Genomic DNA, 23,761 nt, shown 5'->3' with positions numbered 1-23,761 from the left:
TGGTGCTATATAGAACCACTTTAAAACGGTTCTCTGTAGAGTCATATACAACACATTCTCCAACAATCTGAAGAACGATTTCACCATACAAAGAACACTTTAAGCTTGCAAATGGTTGTTTTCTATATAGGTTCTAAAGGACCCTTGAAGAACCATCTTTTTTAAGAGGCTACAAGTTTTAAGGAGACATTTCTGAGACGATTAGATAGTAGATGAGCCACTTCAATAATACATGAAAAATGGTCAAAACCTCCAGACAAAATGAGACTCCTAGCAGCCACCTGCAAGACCTGGTAGGCCGCCAAAACTGCCCCATCGTCTTTACCGAAGAACCCTTGAAATTAGTGCATTCATGACTAAATTCATGTTGTGCGATTGTGCGAACCAGCCCCAACATGGGATTGGTTGGCACATGTTATGGGGATGGTTGGCACAATGTTCAAAGGCTATGATTTGAAAGAAGGAAGCAACAAATAGAAATACTCAGAGCTTTTCATTTACTCTAATCCACAGACGTAAACCTTCATTAAAGAAGGTTTTTGAATCAATTCTACAAATTGTTTATCATTGGCTTGTAATAAACAGTGTACAGTAACTACTGTACTTGAGAGTAGAGAGATGCTTCATAATATATGACTTAAGCAAATGTAGAGGTCCCCTGTTTATGTTTCATATTACTACGTAATTTCTCATCTTGGCCTGAAGCTTACTGATAAAATATGTAAAAATGGATGAATGTAGGTGAAGAAATCAATAATGTTTGTATTACGTTCTTATGAAAGCTTCCCCTACTGGCCTGGAATCAGACATTCTGCCAACCAACCCCTGTGTCCACCCTGTTCTTCTTTACTATAGATCACGTTACAAAAAATGGGGTCCCACCTTGTTTGGATAGCTCTCTGATGTTCAAATTATTAGTAGACTGTCTGGTGAAACAGCATTAGGATTAGCACTAGGGTTAGGCTCAGGTTTAGGTAAGGTTAGGTTACATTAAGGTAAATTTGATAGATATTCGACCCTTTGGCATACAAAGTTTATTTCATACAAAAGCTTATTATTCAGTAACTACAGGGACCTCAATGAAAACTAATGGAGCTATTCTTAGGTTATAGAAGTGTACTAAAACTTCAGGCCTGCTATTGGGCCCATGGCTTGTTAAGGGGTTGATTGAATGCAAATTGTGTGCATGGCAAGCATCAATGGGCTATCCAAATAAAGTTAATTTGTTGCATTAACATTAACGTTCTGAACACTTTCAAAACAGATGGGTTAGAAACAATGCAATGTATTTTCTGTGTTTCCAGTGGAGGACAACACATTTTGTGCTACCTTTAACACACAATACATACGAGACCATGGTTTGCTTCACAAACATATTTTACTAGAAAACCCAAAAGCATGAAAGCGCTGTTAGAGCATGATAAGTGTGTGCTGATCCGGCTTGTGCTGCATAACGGAGGGCTCATCCTCTACGAGGGTCCCTCCACGTTGATAGTGGTGACGGTGGCCATGAAGCAGCGCTGAAACAGCCGCTCTGGGTCAGCCGGCTGGTTGTCACAGTCCAGTTTCCCCTTGAAGAAATGCTTGCGGAACCCCTGAGGTCCGGACGGAGCCCTGGGCTGGCTCGGGCCTTCCTGTGGGCCAGCCTCGGCGCCTGGAGAACAAACCAGACAAGACCTTCGCTTACAAAACACAACCAAACATTTCCAACACTGAGATTAATAACTGATCACCACATTGATTTATCAGTCTACTCAGGCTTTAGCAGAGCTCAGTAACACTGAGATTAATAACTGATCACATTGATTTATCAGTCTACTCAGGCTTTAGCAGAGCTCAGTAACACTGAGATTAATAACTGATCACATTGATTTATCAGTCTACTCAGGCTTTAGCAGAGCTCAGTAACAATGAGATTAATAACTGATCATCACATTGATTTATCAGTCTACTCAGGCTTTAGCAGAGCTCAGTAACACTGAGATTAATAACTGATCACATTGATTTATCAGTCTACTCAGGCTTTAGCAGAGCTCAGTAACACTGAGATTAATAACTGATCACATTGATTTATCAGCAGAAAATTTAGCATTTGTAAAGAGGCTGTTTGTTGAACTTCTCCAACATGTGGTGTCCGGCCATATAACATGGACAGAATACAGATACTTAATTTCTGTGTTTTGAATACTTGTATTCTGTTACATCCCAGCACTGATCTTACCTGATGTATCATCAAAATAAAGGTGCCAACAGAACTGGAAAGTGATGCTTTTACAGGAGAAGAGGAAAAATGCAGAAATCGATGCCTTTTTCTTGAGCATTCAAGGCTTAATGGCAAGTCCCTCATTAAACTCAAGATCACATACACTGCCAAATAATTTGATGAATGAATATTTTCTGTAATTTAAGCAATATACCTAAAGATTCTTTTCACTAGATTTCAGCATTAAGTACTATGCTTGAGCATTCCTAAGTGACATAGAGCTTCTTACTCCATTAAGCAATATATTTGCATATATTGCTCTCCCAGCATTGTATTTCTGGCCTGCTCTGCAGTGTGGTGAAGGCATGACCTGCTACTAAACCAGCCACATGCTCATTAAAAAGGACTTTTGAGGAGAAGCTTGGCTGACTTTTTACACTGTCAGTGCTCAGAAAGAAAAAGTTCAGTGTTCTCTTCTTGATCTGAGTGAACTTGATCTAAAACCTGCTGCAAAAGAGACCAGCAAATCAAAAATTTAGAGAGTATAGTCTCAGCAGAGACAGAGATACAGATACAGATATATATATATATATATATATATATAGAGAGAGAGAGAGAGAGAGAGAGAGAGAGAGAGATTAAAAGACTGAGGGACTGTTTGTTTGAACTAACAGGACAGCGAAATTGGCTTGCATAACAGGTGGTTGCTAAAATGTTGTTATATTGAATCAGGTGGTTGCTAAGGCGTTGTTAGGCCTTTGCTATATTATCCAAGGTTGTTGCTAGGCCAGTGGTAGGGTATCCCAGGTGATTGCTAGTCTTTGCTATGTTACCCCAGGTGGTTGCTAAAGTGTTGCTAGGCCACCAATATAGTGGGGTGGGGAAAAAATGCTTGAATGAATGCTATACAAAAGTTATACATGCAATTAGTCCCAAAAGCACAAGTGAAATGTGTCCCATATATATGGAGTTTGGATATTTTTACTTATATTGTAGCATTTCTTTGAAATCGTAGCAGTTTCATTGGGTTTTGTTTTACCACTTTATTTTAAGGAACACATATTGGGGGTTTATTAAGGTCTTGTTATTTGTTCAGTAAAACTCAAACTAGATACTTCTAAATGGTTTATTCAGCCTGCATTAGTCATTAGAAGCTGTACTGTACATATTTAGATATTTGTTATGTGAAAAGCGCTAATAATTACTTTTTTAGGCGTAATACTGCACAAAAAAAACCTTGTTATGTAAATTACTGAACATGAAGTAATCACCTGCTGTCCACTTTGTGCACAGGCCTGTTGTTTGAGAAATATTTTACAACAAAGTCAACAATGAACATGACACCAATCATTTTTATTGATCAGTTGTTTGTTTGGAGTAGATGACAGCAACAGTGTTGTCAACTCCAGATTGTTAGCTCCTCCTTTTTAAAGTTTCTGCCATTCTCATGGTCACTGTTTACACAGTAAAAGTCACATGCTTAGTAAAAGTCATGTTTCCGTTAGCGTGTAGCAGGTTTAGTTCAGGTTCGGGCTTCAAATTTAGGACTACCAGTTGGGCCTGGTCGTGTCTTAATGTTGTGAGGACGGGTCAGGTTTGGGTTTCAATGTCATGCCCATGCAAACCTCTAGACCACACACACATAGGCTTGTGTAAAATTTGTGGGGACATTACATAGACGTCCATTCATTTCCTGGAGACTTATACCTTAATAATAAGTACTATTAGCCTAACCCTAACCCTACCCTACCCTGCCTTCACCTTAAAATTCAATGATTTATGTTGTGGCGATCAGCTTGTCGTACCCACAAGGACACCACCATGTGAGTGTATAAACAAATTTTGGTCCCCACAATGTGGCATCAACCTGGCACACACACACACACACACATTCACAGGCTCAACCAGCAGTCAAAAGCTATTAGTGATCTGGGTGTTTTGTTACTTCCGTCATGGCAGCCAAAAAGCAAGCAGTCAATATACGACTTTCTGTCCCTCCACACTTCCAGGAGGAACGGGCTATTGTTATTCCTCTGGAAAAAATCTCTGAGTCAATTCGATTTAAGTGAGAGGCACACCAGCAGCCCATCGCCACATACATTTGTCTGAATTTTGGCAAAGGCTTCCGTTTTGAAGTGGAATAAAGGGGTTGTTATTTAGGAAACCCATTGATCTCGCTGTGAGAGCAGGTGAGAGATGGAATTTGGCTGAGAGCTGCCTGAGAGGTGGATTTATCTGAGCACAGATGAAAGTCAGTTTAAAAAAAGCTTCAGGAGCTGTCATGCTTCAGACGTGGACAGAGCCCAAACACTCAGAGACGTGCCTACAGAGCTCATTGGAACCATGGAGGCAACTGGATAGGGGTCAGTCGGTATTTGATACTGGAAATATTGTTGTATTAATTTAATGGCCAGGATGTAAATAAAGTGATGCAATGGTGCATTCTAGAAAACAAACAAACTTCTTTAGATTTCTTTACAGTGGTGGTGATAGGAACCAAAGGTCACCATTACCACAACACAAATATAGACATTTTATCTACTATCAAAAACCACCAGTGAACCTAAACGAATCTTCTCTGTTTTTATATGTTTATATGTTGATGATAGTGAAAAAGTGGAAGATCTGAAAAAAGGTTTTCTTTTCCTTATCAGCAATATACAATTCACATTTCAGTAAATGACAGTAAAACAATGTCTTAGACATCAGGCAGTGAATTCATAACCATTTCATGTATTAACTTTCTGTGCGGGAGTTTTTAGGGGTGGATGTCTGGTTCCTATCACCACCACGGTGAACAATTCTGACCCAGTAAGAACAAAGTAACATCAAACCAGTCTGAATTACTTTGTTGACATCCGATTATGCAGAAATTATGCAGAAATGTTTATCTTACTAGACATCAAACATTATCAAATATGTCTTGACAACTACTAATAATAGTAACATAACACTGTTATATTACTGAACAAAATGTGTTATAACAACTCAAGCATGTGACATGTGCCATGACATGTTTGTGGCATAGATATGTTATTGTTACATGGCAGCATGTTACCAACTTCTTTTACCTTACTAGTTCATGTCATTTAAAATACAAAATTCTTGTTTTCCTGAAATGTTGCATGAAAATGGCTTTTGCCCTGCCTCTAAAATGTCTTCTGAGTTTTATATCAGATTATGTGCATCAGCAGGTGTTGAAAATAATATTAACCAATAAGTTAAGTTTCACCACCCTCTCCTACCATCCCCACCTATCGTAGAGAGAAAATGCTAAGCTAGCTTGGTGTGTTTTTCTCTGTAGCACCATGTTTCACACAGAAATGAATAATGGTACATACAGAAATGGCATTATGATTTCTCATTTGCATGGATTTTAAACTCATGCTAGACACTTAACTATAACAGTGATTTGAAAGTGATAATATTCCATTATCACAAAAAAAACTACTTACTACTTAAAAGTCTACTTACTTTTTGGTTCATCAAAAACATTCTACTCACTTTAAATGTCCTCACATAAGATTGAGAGCATCAATGTGAGTGAGATAAAGCCTCGAATACACTCAGGTTACACTGTTCTTGGCTTGGGAACTTGTGGTAGTGGCCACTGTAACAGCCAAAAACATTTCAGAAAACTTGGTTAGATGAGAGAACTGGTGCTCATTGTGTCCACCACTCCTAAGGGTTTTCCATCTTGGGGATGTGCAGTATTTCAGAACTTCTCTTGCATCAGTGTGGTCCAAAAAGTTCTTTAAAGTCAGTTTCTAGTCTTGATTGTTCCCTCATCCGAATCTCTGTCTTCATGTGTCAAAATTTATGACTTGGTGTTTCAAAATAATTACTTATTTTCTCATAATATTGACTTGTCAAAATCATAAGTTAGTTCCCCAAAATATTGACTTACTATGTAAAAATGAGTGAGAATGTTCTCGAAATATTGACCTTTGGTGAAATATTGAGCTAGTGTGTCAAAATATTGACTTACTATTTTGAAATAGCTATTTTCTCAACAATAGACATAATGTGTTATAATAATAATTTATTTTCTCAGGTTCTGTTAACGATCTATTATCCCAGACTAATAACATATTTTCATAAAATGTAATAACTGATTATTTCAACATAGTATCTAACATTGAGAAAATTAGTAGTTTATTTTAAGATACTACATGATTTTGCGAAAATAAGTCATTATTTCAAAATATTAAGTTGATAAGTTAGGAAAATAAGTCACTATTTCAAGATACGTAATCATTACTTTGAGAAAATGTATCATTATTCTGAGATATTAAGTCAACATTTCATGAAAATGAATCATCATTTCAAGATAGTGAGTGAATATGTTGAAAATTAACCATTATTTTGACATGCTTCTGTAGGAAACAGAGGGAAAAAAAATGCATAGATGGTTTTTTCTTCTCTACCCACTGGAAATGGACTTCTATGTATTTCTGCCCTTTATCTCATGCTGGGTCAGTCATATGGGGCCTGGCCTGCTCTCTTGTTTGCTCTAAAAGGAACACCAGGGTCTTGAAATCAAGGTCCACATGCATGCCATGACAGAAACAGTCTATGCCGATTCACCAGACTCCAGTATAAAGCATATTATTAGCTATTGCTGCACTGTGTATTTGAAAGTGTGAATAGCTGCCAGGTCTCCCTCTGTGGGCCTCAGTGTGGTGTTGGTCAAGTTCAACAGGACTGGGTAAATAAAAGACAACCCAGTATGTAATTCTCCACCAATTTTAGTTTTTGTTGCTTTCACCAGATGCTTCAGCACTGGAAGAACTTGTTCGATCAAATCCCACTGGGAAGCATTCAAGGAATGAGGTTTTCAGAAGAGGGCCTGAACAGTGGCTTTATCAGTGAGCGCTGCTGTTCATACAGTCTTTTAGGCATTTAGGCAATGTGGAATTTCAAGAAACAACAAATGTGGTGAGTGACGGAAATGGCTAACGACGCGTCACAGTGTCAAAAATCTTCACAGGTATATCCAGCACTGTTTTCAGCTAGGTCCTGCACAGCCAAGATGGTGGAGAGTCTGGTCACAGAGCTCCATTGCTAGATTCACGATATATGAGTTCTTGTTAATGGTGCAAGACAAAGTAAGATACTGATTATTTGCCATTTCAGGTAGCTTCTCTATTGATGGTGGTGCATGATGTCCATAGATTGGTAGTTGCTGGTGATTTTATTCTAAAGGCTAGCATTAGATGAGATCATGCAGCTCAGGTTGAAAAATGCATGATGTCTCTGAATCCCACACCCATGTACAAGCATTCTGGTGGGCAGGACGTCAAAGGGAAAATTGGCAACATGAACTAAACTTAATATAATTTAGAGTATATTGCAAACACTCTCACATATGGTAAACACTCTAATCCTTTTACTCTGGTAGGTGAATGTAGCATTAGGAGTCTTGCCCAAGGAGTCTCATTGGTATAATGTGTTGTACTTGTCCAAACAGGGAATCAAACTCCCATCTACCGCATGGAGGGCAATCGTATGATCCACTAAGCTATAACGATTGCTAAGAGTTTTACCAAAAGTTTTACCTGTTTTTTACAATAACAAAAACCTGGTTTATTAAATCATTAACACCACTTACTGCCAAGATTATGTAGTTGTTGTTCAAAATAAAAACATTATGGAATGGGACAATTTTGTAAAGAGTTTTTCATCATTTTATTGGTGGAATTTCCAACGGTGGCAGGTCGTGACAGGTCGCTATGGAGAACCACGAGTGGTCGGTACTGCACCAGAGGAGGCGCCAAAGAATGTAGACTCCTTTAGAACCCAAGCTGGAAGGGAACAGCACAGGTCGTATAAAATACACTGTTATGCACACCAACCAGGATGGCACTTGTACCATCTGAGGTCAAATGGACAGCCCACTATGAGGATCTATCTGTGCATGAGCCTGTTGAATCCCCCCAGAAGCTGTCAAGTAAATTCGTTACCTGTCGTCTTCTTTGGTCAAATTTTGAGAACTGATCCTAGCATGCCTGTTTCCAGCATGTTTTATCTTGGCACTTGAGGTACTCAACATCATTGAATGTCTTTGGGTTTACTTGAATTGTAAGATGCAGTAAATGCTAAACCAACTTCTAAGACTGAACTTTCGAGGTGTGGCTGCAGATTTTGTTAAAAAACTTAAAGTGAGTCTCCTGAAAAGAATGGAAGCTGTAATAACACACTAAACACTGAATTGATTGTATTTGTGTATGTTTTTGTGATATGCCAAATATGCCAATTCAGAGCCTACAGCAGTTTAACCCTGTCTACTCACGCTAAATTGTAAGGAGTGTTTCAGCCTGGACAATTTTTAAATGAGGCACAATACAGGATAGCCAATCAGAATATAACCCATTTACATATATATCTGTCATAAAGACACAGTAACAAAAACAGCCTGCTTAATTCTAAGGGACAAAGAGAGGTTGGAAAATGGTCATATATAGAAATGAATTACAACTGTTTTTGATACGTAAAGCTGCACACACTTCATAACTGGACCTCAGACACAACAAAGTGCAGGCTATGCGCCTTTTAACTTTTGGTCATTGTTTCAATTTAAATCCAAAGTGCTGGAGCAGAGAGCCAGAGCTAACAACACAAACAACATGACCCAGTTTCTCACAGTTTTTGTTGCCGTTTGCTTTTAAACAGTGACCAAGCTCATTCACACATCAGCAGGCACTGCACATGATTCATCTGAGAAGCGTTTGTGCAGCCAGAAGAGCTCAGGCAAATTTAAAGGTACATACTTGCTCACTGCATTTTCCACTTTCTTTCACCAACACAACCAATATGGTCCCCTGTTTCTCCTTCTCCATCTACTACTACATCCTCCACTCATCCCTAAGTCCTGCTTCAACATGTCTCGATTATATTAGTAGTCAAGTACTATACTAATTATTTTGAAAATTGAATAATGATTTTTTTTAAAAAAACACCAAATATACAACTTGACTTACTCTGCAATTATAGGTCTTATGCAGTTGTTTGAACAACTTGGTCACACATTCTCTACAGGGAAGTAACTTGGTATTTGGTATTTTTCTGCAAATTTTAGTGCACAAATGTATTCAATAACTAATTAAATACATGTGACCATATATAATTGAGCATATATTACATGTATTAAATTGTATATATTAAATATATAGGATTAAACCTAGTCAGGAATGGAGATTTCCCATTGAAAGGTAAACACAGTCCAGCAGTAGGTTTGATCCCTGTCCAGGAAACTGTCCAGGAAATGGGTTGTGAACATAATGCTTCATTTCTTACTGTAATAGAGCAGTAGGAGAATTAAAACTATGCATTATCATCATTGGAACTGCCAACTAGTCATTATTGACTTATCAAGAAGGTAAATTTGAATCAGTTATTTTTTAACCAATAATCATGTTTAGGTGAGTAATCATGACAGCCCTACATAACAGACTAGAGATTAAAGAATCAGATGCATTACAGGTCAGTCAATAATGTAGACTAATGCAGTTTAGTAATGTTAAATGAAACACCTGAGGGTGATGTTAATCCTTTACTGCATGATATTGCCATATGGCAACAATGACTTTCTTTTTAACTAAAGTATAAAATATATTTTCCTTTTTTGCTAAAATCTTTGAGTATTTTTATATATTGTAAATTGTAAACTGTTTTCTTTTGCCATTCTAATGGCGTCTGCACTTCTTTTTTGACATAGAAGCCACATGGTGAGGGCTAGTATCTGAAGTGTTCTAAAATAATGTTAATAAATGATAAAATAATTCATATTTAATACAATATTTCTATATGACAATTGAAACATAATCTCTCTGAAGTTACAATCTTTTTTTTCATAAATACAACAGTTTAGATGCTTTGAGGTTTATATGAAATTATAAAATATTATTGTTGCCATATCGCATGTAACAATGGATATGCAAAGTATACTATGGGAGTAAAAGGACACACTGCAATTAGACACATTGCCAATTTTATTTTATTATTTTCTGTATTTCAAGTAGATGTTTTCAATGTAATTATTTTATACCTTTCTGTATTCTGAAAAAAACACATGCAGAAACAGCAATTATGCACATTTTTTCATGCCTGAAAAACAATGAGTAGTTAGTAGTTAGCAGAACTTTTACCCACTGCGTAAGTCTATAGCATGAAAAATGTCTTTTATTTTTAGTTAAACCAAAGCAGCAGTAAACTAATTCATCTCAAAAGTCTGCCTGGTCTGCTAACCTTAACAATCATACATTAATTGCTTGCTATGGGCTTTTCTTATTAGCATGATTTACCAAAGCCATTAGGAAAAAGAGTCTAAAACTACAGGGCTTCTGATTTTAGATGAGGAGCCATTTTTCTGCCAGCTTCAGAGAAGGTCAGTCAGGTTCATGGACATCATCTTTTGAATGATGTTTTTTTGTGATTTTTGCACAGCAGACAGAAGCAACAAATGGAAAAGGTAGCAGAGGTTTTTGGATATTGAAGAGGTTTGTTTGTTTGCTGAGGTTTCACCACACAATGCCAGTACTGACTCTTCCTCTCCAGCTCGAAAAGCCAGCAAAGAAGGAAAAGCCTACTGCTTTGTATTGTATTTGAAAATCTTAATCTCATGAAAAGATATGTGCTTATGTATTTTATGAAGCAGGCTGTAAGTTGAATTGAAACTTATTTATGCAAATCTACAGAACACGGCAAGCAGCTAGCTTTGGTATTGCTGGTATTGACTTTGTTCTGTCATGGCCATGGCGCAGTCAAGGAGTGGGTCTGGGGTGTGGTCACAGCCACTCTGGAACCCCCCTGGTGAGTCACATATGCATAATATGTTGCATTATATGCTTCTATCTGATATATTACATTAGGTACTAGGGCTGTCAACGAATATTCTAAATTTGATCATATAATCAAATTGTAAAAAAAAAAAAAATACATTAAATTCTGAAAAGATACTTTGAGATAAAGTTGTATGTAGGCTATGTAAGCTACAGTTAGACTACTATTCCAGCACTAGCAACCTCAGGGAATATCTTACCCAAATGCATCCATTCAGTTCCTCCTCAAATTCACCTTCCCCCTAAAAATCATGGTCAAGGGCGTGTGCATACATGCAGCACTGAACAATAGAGAGTGAAATTGGTGAAAAATGGGAGGCAAACTGAAGTTTTACACCTTTCTTGAATGTATTTTACTTTTTTCAGTTGAAGTGTTGTTTGGTGCTGACATCTTTTCAGTGATTCGTGAACAGGAAATTGACTTCGTCCACATACTTTTGGCCATATAGTGTATATCTGGGCATCACCCACTTACCAGTGAAAGTCCAGTTTAACGTGACGTATCAAATGATGAAGGGCAAGTATATAAATAATTAACAGCAGAGGTCCGAGGACTGAAGCTTGTGGGACTCCTTGGCCTGAAAGCGTAATAAACTATTTTCTATCAGTCATGTAAGAGATGAATCAGTCCAGGTTGGATCCAGCAAATGTTTATAATGCATCTCTTCTGCCAACTAATCTTCAAAGTGCTTCATTTTGATTTTGTTGTAGATCTGGTTCTTGTCTAATATTGTTTTTGGATCTCACCCCACATCTCTCCCAGATAGCCAAACTAATGGAGTTTGCTGAGGTAAAACTAGCAAGCAGCCTTTTCCCAGAAGAGTACCGTAGCTCAGTAGTTATCTAGTTATACTGAGTGTCCAATTCCAGCTTGAGCGCACTGTACCACTCTCAAAATGTTCCATTTTGAGTTGATTGGTTTGAAGAAAACAGTTTCTCTGAAACACTAACCATTTCAGCATGTCTTTGACTCATAGCTTTACCATGTAGAGAACCACTGTGTTGTTGTTGTCGTCAACAGAGATTAGTACTGAACATTCAATTTCCTGACCCCTTCACATATTATAAAGCTTTTTGTTTGTTGTTCCTGTAGTTTATGTATGTGTGATTACCTGTATGTGAATGTTTTTTAAAGATCTTTTGTGTTTAGAAAGTGATTATAATTTTATTTAGGTGCGTTGAGTCACAGTAGAGCAACACTCTTTATGTTTGGCTAAGGTACTGTTGCCCTATCTAAGCTATAGAACACATGTTCCCAACCCTGGTCCTGGAGCCCCCACATCCTTCGCTCTAAAGCATTTTCCCAGCTTTACCACACTATTTCAACCATAGGGGCTGCAAATTAATGGATTAGTTGGATCAGGTTTGTTAAAACAGCCTTCTTCATTTGCCCTATGTTATCTCTTTGCAACTTTGGAAGTAACCTTATATTCCCAGAGCCCTATCTTTCCTCTTTGTAATTTCTTGGGTAAAAACTATGTTTGCTATCTTTTCTATCTTTTGTAAATTTGGAAAAAAAAATCCAATATGCTTAGGGTCCAAAAGGGTCCACTACATTCCAAGGGCCCTGTGTCCTTTTTGCAATTTTGGAAAACTCCTATATTCCCAGGGCACTTTGCTCCCTCTTTGTAAATTTGGGGAAAATCATATATTTCAAAGAGCCTATGTTTCTTCTGTGTGATACTGGAAAAAATATACATATATTATCAGGGCCCAATGATTCCTCTTCGTAATTTTGGAAAAATCTATATTCCTAAGGTCCTATAATGTCTCTTTGTTATGTTAGGGGAAAGAAAAAAACTATATTCCCAGTAGCCTATGTTTCATCTGTATAATTTTGGAACAGTTCCCACATTCACAAGAGTCCTATAATCCCTTTTTGTAATTTTAGGAAAAAAAAATTCCAATGCCCTATGATTCCTCTTTGTCATTTTTAAGGAACAACTCTCTAAGTTTCAAGCCAATGTTGTCTCAGTCCAGTTTCCGTGGAAAAGTCTCCATGTTGTCTCCATATAAAATAAGACCAACGTCCAAACCTCATATATTTACAGATGTACATATTCCCATCGCTGAGGCTGAACTAGCCGAGGACAAGTGCGTTCCTATTAAGCAGTGCACCTCTTCTTGTCTGCTATATGACCTTTGATGTCCCCATGACCCTAACAATGACTATAAGAATGCTTTCATAGGTTATCTTTACGTATCGTATGGAGGTATGAGGTATCATATAAAGATCTGAGAGGATATAAAACCCTGGAAACATAGATACGCTTCCCTATGGAACCAGGGTTAGAAAACCCCTCTTAGGATAGTTACATGGATACTTCCATAGAATAACACCGAAGCTTATAATTAGCAAAAAGGTGGCTGTTCAACATAAGCACTGAAAAATATGTCATTATTTTCTATTGTACTTTATATTAAGGTAACAAAGTTAAGCACTGACTTAAAAGTGAGTAGAAATGTGTGGCATAAGTGAACTAAGTTCATAGCATGACTGATTTTTTGAGTGTTGCTATTGCTTAATGACTATGAAACAGTAGCTGGCAGCCAGCGCTTTTTCGTAGGTCTGAAGAATCTGTGAGGTAATTGCTGAACGCTCTGAAGAGCATTCATCCGTTTGTTTGGCCAGCTTCATCAGTAGAGTCATGGCCGAACAAAAGAATGAATGAAAACATTACTGTAGATGGTTTAAGTTGTATTTTTCATTTGATCTAATTTATCTATGCTAAGCTTTCATGTACATTTTGAGTGATGACGATGTTCTACAGCACTGCGTAAAAGTCAGAGATCATCCTTCATTTTTTAAAATTTTTCAGCATCAGGAAAAAAAGAAAACATTTAACAGAAAACTACAGATGAGTCTCAACAACTAAATGTAATACCATTTCTTTCAGTACTTAATGTGTCCTTTGACTTGCTTTCAGTTTTTCAATGAAACCTGCAAGGATATTTTTCCACACTTGCAAAGTTCAGTCATAGAAGTTGGTTGCATTTTCAGCTTCTCATGATCCAAATGACATATTTGGAAATGTCAGTCTAGAAAACCTAACTCCACATCTCAGATGTCCAGTTTCGGTGTTCTAGTTCATTTTTTCTACTTCCTTTTCTCAGTGAGGTTCTTCTTGACAGCTACACATCCTTTCAGACCCACAGCGCTGAGTCGTCTTCTCACAGTGGAAGGATGGACAGAAACACCTGTGGATGTTTTCAGATCTGACGCAGCTTGATTTTCTCCTCTCTCTCAGAGATGAAAGCTTTAAGTGCTGTTTATCTGATGGGGGCAGTTTTGGGGTCTACCAGGTCTTCCAGGTGGTTGTTAAGAGGCTCATTTGCTCTGTAGCTTTTAATCATTTTTGAGCTCCAGTTTCTTTATTCAAGTGGATTATCTTATATCTAATCTCATCAGAAAAATCTCCAGAAAGATTCATAACTTTTATTGAATGGCAGTTTTGTTAAATAAATGAATTGTGACTTATGTATGAAGTCGTGAAATTGCCTACCTTGTGCCTGGAGAGGCAGGCCATTGTCCAGTCCTCTGGGTTTGGTGGCGATGAAAAGGTAACAGAGCACACAGATAGTGATGATAAAGGCCAGCAGAACTACTCCAGCTATGGACAAACCGACCAAAGCGCCCACACTGAGAGAGAGAGAGAGCGAGAGAGGTAAAGTTTGTACATAGCATGTAGGCAACTAGCTAACATAAGCACAAATATAACAGTAACATTTTATTTGGTAACACTTTATTTGAAGGCTAAGTACACAGGGACTTTATAATGCATGCATAAACACTAAATAAAATATGAATAAGACATGAATAACTAACTTTTCATCTCTGCAGCCACTCAGACCTTTTCAATAGAAAATGTTCATCAAAATAATATAACATAATAACTGTAAGTACTGACAGGACACGTACATTTGACATTTTGTACTTTTATATAAGACACTTTCTGCTTCTGCTGAAGTACAGTTGGGAATACATATATTTATATTTTGTTGCGGTCCAAAGAAAAACATGTGTCTCTAAAATGGTAACTTTACAGGAGAAGGCAAAAACCCTCTTACCTTTCAATGTAAGACAATGTAAAGAGATTTTATTCCAAGTGATGTTAGAGCATTTCTATTGGTTCATTCACCGTGAAATTTTCACACAATGTAAAGGACAGTTGGTGTGTTGAAATGATGTAGAAAACTGAAAATCGATAAAAATGAAGATGCATGGTTTTTCTACCTATCTACATGTGTGTGTATATAGACTGATTAATGCACCAACATCTGTAATAAAACTGATATGTGGTGCTCTTATTTAGGCTCCCTTCATGTTAGGTTCCATTACGAACAAATATTTACTTCATATTCTAGCATATGCTTTATATATATATATAGGAACTGTTGTGAGGTTGAACAATGTTGACTCCAGCTCCAACCGTGTTACAGAGCAGGACTATGTTCTGGTATCTTATCAAAACCTGGATCGAAACAACAATAAGTTTACCTCTCTGCTAATGTTAGCTCGATTACACAACAACAACAACAACTAAAAAAACTACACCTACAGACATGCAAAAAAAAAAATATATATATATATATATATATATGTGTGTGTGTGTGTGTGTGTGTGTGTGTGTGTGTATATATATATATATATATATAAAAACATTCATAGATTCACAGATTTTCAAAAACTACCAATATTGTTTTTGAAAATCTCTCTGTCCGCTTGAGAATGCAAAACAACTCAAAAACAGATAAGCAAAAAGTGATAATACCTCATAAAATTTGGTGTCATGCACCTCAAGAAGAACATCATGAACATGCATGTTGGGAAAAGTGTAGAGTGTGAAGCTGGGACTTTCTAACAAAGTGGTAGCAGTGTGTTATAAAGTCAGTAGGCACTAACAGACATCTGCATTTCAGACACTTCACACAGATTCAAAATCCGATTTCTGCCAGAAAATAAAAGCTGTAAAAAACAAAGAAAGCTTACCACTTGCTGCCATGGGGTTGTGGCTATACCACTGTCTCTGAAGCATCGACACAGAGTTAGTCTCTGGCCCAGAACCATTTCTTATTTTTAACCCTTACCCTTGTTTTCGAGTGTCACTTTGTCGCTAGGAACTGAGTTGCTGAGGTAGTGGTTGAAATCTTCCTCTATGAAATGGGACCCTCAAATAAAAATAGCATTACTTCATTAACAGCTACTAGTGCTGCCCTGTAGGTGACACTGCCAGTCTGCAGTGATAGCAGAGGAGGGTAAAGTTCAGCTCCTCACTGCTGGGCTTTAGTTACATTTTGGGCATCGTATGCCTTCAAAGAGGGGGGACAATTATTTATTATCAGCTGAAGTCAGCTATTTGCCAGCTTCTTGTTTGAATTTTCCCGTTCTACCATAAACGGAGCAGCAGTTACATTATGGTGCCTCCGGCATCGGTACTGCTGGACTAATGTGGAACAGGAAATTTAGCTAGCTAGCTACCGAGACATTAGCATACTACTAGTGATTTTTTATGCGTGTTATGAAGAAAAAAACATAATACATTGAAATGACAAACTAAGACAGTACAATTTTCTGGGTTTTCTTTGTGCAGCCATCTTGCTGGCTTTTTCTTTTTTTTCTTATAACACTCCATTTGGAGTGTGCCTCTGAAAAACCTCCGTTTGGAGGGCCATGTAGCCCTACCCCACTATCTCAACAAAAATCGGGACACCCTACCCCTAGACGTGAATGCGCAAAATGGAGGGTTAGGACTGAGTGGTAGGGGTGAAATGGGATTTCAAGTTGCAACCTTGTTCAAAAAGAATCATGTGCAGTACTTTGTAATGACTCTGCACTGCCATTTACTGTAAAAGTAATGCTAAATTTAGTTATTCTACCATGTTTTCACCCCCAACTAACCCAGAAATTGTGGAGCACACAGAAACATTCCAGTCATCAGCAGTATTTCAGACAGAGTTCTGCATGTTCGATACAAAAAGCCTGAAAATGAGGAAAAATCTATATTACTTAAAATATCTCTATACCTGTGGATGAGGCCTAAGAGACATGACTGCAACACTGCCGCTATAAAGAAGCTCTTCCTGAGTTAAACTGAATGTGTTAAAGCTGGAGAAATGCTAAACTATGCATTGCAGTGGCACTTCAAGAACAGGACTGATAACCACTAATACAGCAGATTATTCAGATCACACTCACTCTATTGGTGTCTTGGATTCCCAGCCATAGATGGCTGTGGCATCACCAAGGATATGCCAAACACTTGATGGAGTTGCACTATTCAGCAGCCCAACTGTAAATCAAATGTATACAAGTTTCCACTTACCCCAAATGTAGTCAATCAGCCCAGATATGTTTGGTGTTCAATTTCTACTATGAGGCTAACATTGCTATTGAATACTGTGAGGCTAACATTGCTAACAAATACTATGAGGCTAATGTTGCTAAAGCTAAATGTCAATAGTCACCCAAAACTTCTCTCAGCCTGCTCAAACCACATCCAGGTCTTGTGCAGACTTGTCAATGTGGAAAAGTTTCAACATAATGTACAATCTATTAGCATTAGCTAATTAGCATTTGCATTTAGGGCATTGACTGGAGACTCCAGTGAACTGCCCAAGATAGACAATTGATAACTGAAGTTATGGTCATTATGACTGAAATGACTTTTTAATAGAGATACAATTATTCCCACCAACTACAAAATACATATGAGTCACAAATATGGCTGCAAAACATCATCATCTGGATGAGCTTAAACAGAGCAGCGCCCCAGAGATTTTGACTGCTACAAATATTGGCCCATATTTGTCAAACTTCTTAGAGAGATTTGGGATCAGTTTACTCTTTTTACATAACACTGATTAGGACTACATACATGAAACCTGATCTGAGATCAGTGTTCTTAAATCGAGAAGCTTTATAATTATAGGCCATTCAGTGCAAGTTTAACAAGGAAATCACTTGAGGATTTTGGGATCAGACTTAAAGATCATTGCTTTGGGTGACCATATTATCAGAATTGGCAAGAAATCAATTTTCCACAATTACGTGTTTGATTAACCATGTTTACATGCAGCCTGATAATCTGTAACTAATCCAACTAATAGCTTAATCAGAGGTGTGTCATAGAATAGTCAGATTGAGGCTATTCAGAAGGCAATTTCATCCCAATTGAACGAGGTGGGTAATCCTGTAAATAATCCATTAAATAGAAGAATAATATCCGTGTAAACGCCTGTATCTGATTACATTCCCTATCGGAAAGTTTAAGTCCATTCTGATCATGTTCATCACGTCATAGTGAAAGTTTATACCGTTCAACATGGCGGAGCAGAAACTGGTCTGCAGAGGAGACAAAGTTTATGCTCTGATCTTTAAAAGATGGCAGTGGGACGGACGTCCAGCTTATGTGTCTCAGAACACGACGTCTCCTCTCGGCCTTCTTTAATAAGAATAAGAACAATGTGAAGAATGTTTTCCTGAGTCTGACATCATTTTAAAGTAATTAAAAACACAAGTGCTGCTCGTCTCACTCTGACTGGACTCATGTGATGCTTGTTGTCATGGTAACGTCTACACTAAGTGGTTCTCTAAATATGTGCATAATTTTGGATCGGACTTCTTGTAGTGCACATGTAAACAGAGATTTTTCATCACACTGTTGAGTAGAGTGAGCATAAACACCTCAACCTCAATCTATAATCGGAATGTGTTCAATCAGATTGGCAAAGATCTTTGCATGTAAACATAGCCGATGTAATATGCATTAATAATCCTGCAAAACACATATAATGATACAAAAAGCATTTATATACAAGTGCACAGTCACAAAAAAACTATTTTAATGTAGGTATACTTCATAAGCATTAAACTTTTTCCTGCAAAAAACTATTTTGAAGTTTTTTGGCAGACGCTTGCTGGGAAAACCTTACACAGTGGAAGAATTTTTATAAAATACTCTGTAGATCAGAACCCATTGAAGTAGAATTCATACCCCTAAACCCCATATATTCCCTTCACCTAAGCTTAGAAAAGTTTTTCATGGTGCTGTTTCATTCTTGAATAAGTGAGAAACGTTACTGAGCTTTCTTCTCCTTTACATAGTGCTTCAGAGTTATATTCCCACTTCAGGCATATTTGCCATTCTGTATGATTCTGAATAACCTTGACACATTGCAAAGAATATTTAAGACATCTGCACTGAGTGCAGTTCTGGAGCGTCCAGCATCCAGGTTTGGTGAAAAATCAGATGTATATGAGTTTCCCTTTACCCCAAATGTAGTCGATCAGCAAAGATATGTTTGGTGTTCAAATTCTGCTTCTAGAGTTTAGTGCTGGAGCACTATAATGTTGCTAATAAATACTAGAAGTCAATAGTCACCCAAATCTTTTTTTTTAAATATATCTCTAAAACTTCTCTCAGCCTGCTCAAACCACATCCAGGTCTTGTGCACACTTGTCAATGTGGAAAAGTTTAAACATAAACATGTACAAAGGAATCGTGAATAATTGCTTTTTCTGGCTATAAACTTTGGTTTAGAACTATGGAGAAGTGCCTTTTGTTGTTGAAGTTGTATCAACAGTCATGTATAATAGATGGAGCAGTCTGCAACCTAAAGCACAGCAAACTGAATGTTCTGGCTTGGAAGTACTACTCTGGTGACTGCTCTGGCCACCATTGTTTTCAGGTTTGAAAAAGGAAATGCATCAGTTCGCAATGATTTCTGGGTAAGTTCTGCTGAACTTGACACTTGTGTTCACTCGATATTTTTCCACTCCAAGGGATCATCTAATAATATCCATTTGAGCTAATACAGTAATGGAAAGTAGTGTCTGGGATTCCTGAAAGGGGAAATTGCAAGGCCAAGTGGATGAAGGCTTGTTAAAACCATAATTGAAATGATCGTTTTGCTTTTTTGTTCACTTTAATTATTCAAAATTCATTCATAATTCAAGTCATACTGTCTCCTAAACCAGCTTAATTAAGACCAGGATATAGTTGGAGTGAACTGAGAGAAGTTTATTGATGTATTTATTTACAAAAATCTAGGGTAACTGGAAGATTCAGGCATTAAGTGCATTTACATGCACCAATAATCTGATCATAATCAGATTTCTGCATTATCTCACAATTCAAATGGTCATATAAACAGTGCATTACTATTTGTTAGATCGGAGTAAGATCTAGAAATCTGATTAAGAAATCTGATAAAGAGAGCTGAATTTTAGCTCAGTAATCAGATTTCTCAGTGCATGTAAACTCTTTCGGATTTCTCAGTCTGCACATGTGTGAAAACAGACAGCGGTACCGAAAATAAGCAAGCAGCGTTGCCAGAAGATGGCAGCAAAACACTTTTGGAGTGACTCTGAAAACAAATACATGCTTGACAAAATGAAGGATTTAAATTTTCTTCATCTTCTAGATGATGTATGTTCATATTTTCCAGTAAAGTGACTCAATGTTTTTTTAAAAAAGCTGTTTACATTACATTTCATTACATATTCTTCTTTGATTTTTGGCTGGTTGAAAAGCATAAATCCAATTACTGCCTGACTCATGTAGACCCGGACTTTTCACATTATCTGATTACTCAAGCGCATGTAAATGCATTGCTCAAATGCATTGACCAAATCTGATCAGTGATTGGATCATTGAGGTCATGTAAATGCACTCACTGTTTTCCAATAGTTTTGAGATTAGATTTTGAACTAAAATGTATTTTTAAAAGCCCACTCATGGCAGAGAAGTACTTTCAGGGCATGTTAAGGCACAATAGTTCTCGGAGAAAGCTTGTCACACATGTAGCTTTACTTGTGGTTTTGAATAGTCAATAAAATGTCTATATTTATGTTGTAGACATGGTGATCCCTAGTTCCTGTCTTGTAAAGAAATCCAACCCAGTAAGTTTCTCTACAATGAACCACTTCACATCAAACCACTCTGAATAACTGTATTGACAGTGACTGTATTGTGCAGTCAAATTTGAAAGATCTGTTGAATTTTACCCAGGTATGCCTGGGTGTAACTTGACTGAAATGGTCAGAATCACCCCTCAGCTGAACACAAAAACCTTCACAATATGCAGAACAATGTATCTAAAGAACAAATGCAGAACTTTATCTAATGTACAGAGTAAATACACTGCAAAATCAGTGTTAAATTGAAACCTACAGAATCGAATAAACACTCTCTCTCTTTCTCACTCATCATCTACACCACTTATCCTCCAGGGTTGTAAAGAGGTGCTGGAGCCAATCACAGTCCTCGTTGGGTGGAAGGCAGGAAAAACCCTGAACAGGTCACAGGTCATCAAATAAACACATACATACTTAATTTGGGTCCAGCTTGTTTGAAAAACCATGTTTGAAAAATAGATTTGTGAGTGTGAAGAACTTTTTGAAGGTTTGAAAAACCTTCGCACAATGTAAAGGTTCTATACCCATTGAACCCCTTGAATGGCCGGTGCCCATCAATGGGCCCAAAGTTTTATTACACACTTCTATAACCTAAGAATAACTCAGCCAGTTAGAACTATAGTTGCTGAATAATAAGCTTTACCCTCCTAAAAAAGGAGGTGCTTCAAGGGTTCTTTAGTAAAGAAAATGGTTCTATGTAGAACCTTTGCATGATTAAAGGGTTCTTTGCATCGTGAAAGGGTTCTTCAGATCGGTGGAAAACATGCATGAATGTGCTATAGATGGTTCTGTATAGAGAAAAGGGTTCTATATAGCACCCAAAAGGGTTCTTGTATTGTTACAGTGTCAACCTTGTAACAATAGAAGAGCCTTTTTGAGAGGTTTATAGAACCCTTTTCAAAAGGTTCTACATAGAACTGTGTATAGGACATTCTCCATCAGTCTCAAGAACCTGTTCACCATGCAAAGAACCCTTTAATCATGCAAAAGTGTTGAGTGTTCACGGTTCTATGTATAGCCATTTTCTTTACTAAAGAACCCCTGAAGAGCCATCTTTTGTAGTGTGATATGCAATAAGCCTAAAATTTTAAAAGTTTAAAAGTTATTTCTAGAGTCTTTACATTAAAAGGAGGTTCTTCACATTTTCAAAAAGTTCTACACACTTTTCATTTCATTCACTAAATAACCACCTAGTGAAAAGTTTTTAGGGACCCAAAAGTGATGTGCACAAAAAAATCATCATGTTTCCAGCGTGGCCACTTCTAGAAAAAGCCAAATTCCCAGCAAGTAACCTGATGTAGCCGCACACAGAATTTCCCAAACATGCAGAGTATCACAAACATCAGTGATCAAGTCTCATGCAACTGCTCGAATCTTTATGCACTTTTAACATGAAGGGTCACTTTGCCTGGGACTCACCTCAGCCACCACATGTAGCCATACTCGTAGGGGAAGAAGCTGTTGGGGTCATCACAGCAGTATTTGACATCATTGAAGCCGCAGCAGAAGATGGAACGGGCGTCCCCGTCCGCTTTGGGGCAGCTGAAGGCGCTCACGAACACGTTCTCAGCACTGTAGTAAGCTGTGCACTCCGCACTCATGCCGAGCCAAGCCAGAGCCCACGAAGGTACACGGGGTACAGGATGGGAGTTATCTCCAAAAATGTTCAAAGGGAACAGGAGTTATCTTTAAGAAGGCAAGAAAGGGAGCAGGAGCTTTCTCCAAAAAAAGTGAAGGGGGTGAAGGAGTCCTCTTCAAAGAACCTAAAGAGAACAGGAGTTTTCTCCAAAAAAGTTAAGAGAGTACAGGAGTCCTCAAAGTGAAGAGGGTACAGGACTCTTTCTCAGAGTAGCCAAAGGAACAGGAGTTTTTCTAAAAAAAAGTACAAGAATGGTACAAGACTTCTTTTCAAAAAATCCGAATGGGAACAGGAGCAGTCTCCATAAACCCACAGGTGCTATCCAAACAAGCTCAAACAAGACAGGAGATTTTTTTTTTTTCCGGAAAAGAGAAAAGAGGATAGCAGTTACCCAAAATTGCCCAAAAGGGACAGGAAAAAGTGAAAAAGGAATCAGGAGTGCTGTCCAAATGAATCAAGAATGGGACAGTTTTATCCAAAAAGTCCAAAGACAATAAGAATTCTCTCCAAAGAACCACAAAAAATGACAGAACCTTTGGAAAAAAAAAGAGTTCCCTCGAAAAGGGAGGCGATTTCTGTCTGAAATCAACAAAGGCAACAGGAGTTCTCTTCAGGAAAGCCCAAAGAGGACCAGAGTTCTCTCCAAAAATGTGGAAAAGCCCAGAGTCAAGTGCATCACAGTGGACTTCTTTCCTTTTTCTCTTTTCTGTATGCCATCGCTCCTCTTTTACAGCGGTAGCATCTCACTGAGTGTTCCTGCACAGCCCAGTGTAATCTCTTCGTGAAGGAAAAGGAGCAAAAGCAGCGCACAGCTGGAGGAGCCCGATTTGTTTCTGCGCTCTTGTCTTTCATCAGGTCCCTCCTCCCCTTTCCCTTTCCCTCTCCCTCTCCCTCTCCATCTCCATCTCTCTCTCTCTCTCTCTGATCCGACCTTGCACATCCGTCCACATTCAGTTTCAAGTGGCTCCTCTAGGGGATAAACCTCAGTTTAGTTCATAATCCATTTTCCAGCGGCCTACAGCTTTTAAAACGCATCAGGTAAAAAGCTGTATTAGTCCACTAGACAACACAAGGAACTTTTTTGTGCATTTACATTTTGATTTAATTCTGGAATTAAATCATTTCAAACCTTTTGTTTGATTTGGTTGTAGAACAACATTCTG

At 37.8% G+C, this 23,761-nt stretch overlaps 1 protein-coding gene across 1 annotated transcript; it reads right to left on the bottom strand.

The window, feature by feature from the left end:
* Nucleotides 1-1,469: 1,469 nt before the first annotated feature.
* LOC118822245 (protein shisa-like-2A) lies at nt 1,470-23,478 on the bottom strand. The gene is made up of 3 exons (XM_036591187.1): nt 22,379-23,478; nt 14,547-14,683; nt 1,470-1,654 (listed from the first exon to the last, which is right to left on the bottom strand). Exons 1-3 carry the CDS (start codon nt 22,558-22,560, stop codon nt 1,470-1,472), a joined length of 504 nt encoding a protein of 167 aa, XP_036447080.1. The 5' UTR covers nt 22,561-23,478.
* Nucleotides 23,479-23,761: the final 283 nt, after the last annotated feature.

The sequence above is a fragment of the Colossoma macropomum genome, unplaced genomic scaffold (assembly GCF_904425465.1).
Source record: "Colossoma macropomum unplaced genomic scaffold, Colossoma_macropomum, whole genome shotgun sequence".
NCBI classification, from domain to species: Eukaryota; Metazoa; Chordata; class Actinopteri; order Characiformes; family Serrasalmidae; genus Colossoma; species Colossoma macropomum.
Note: the sequence above shows the minus strand (reverse complement) of the source record. Positions and strands in the feature narration are given on the sequence as shown.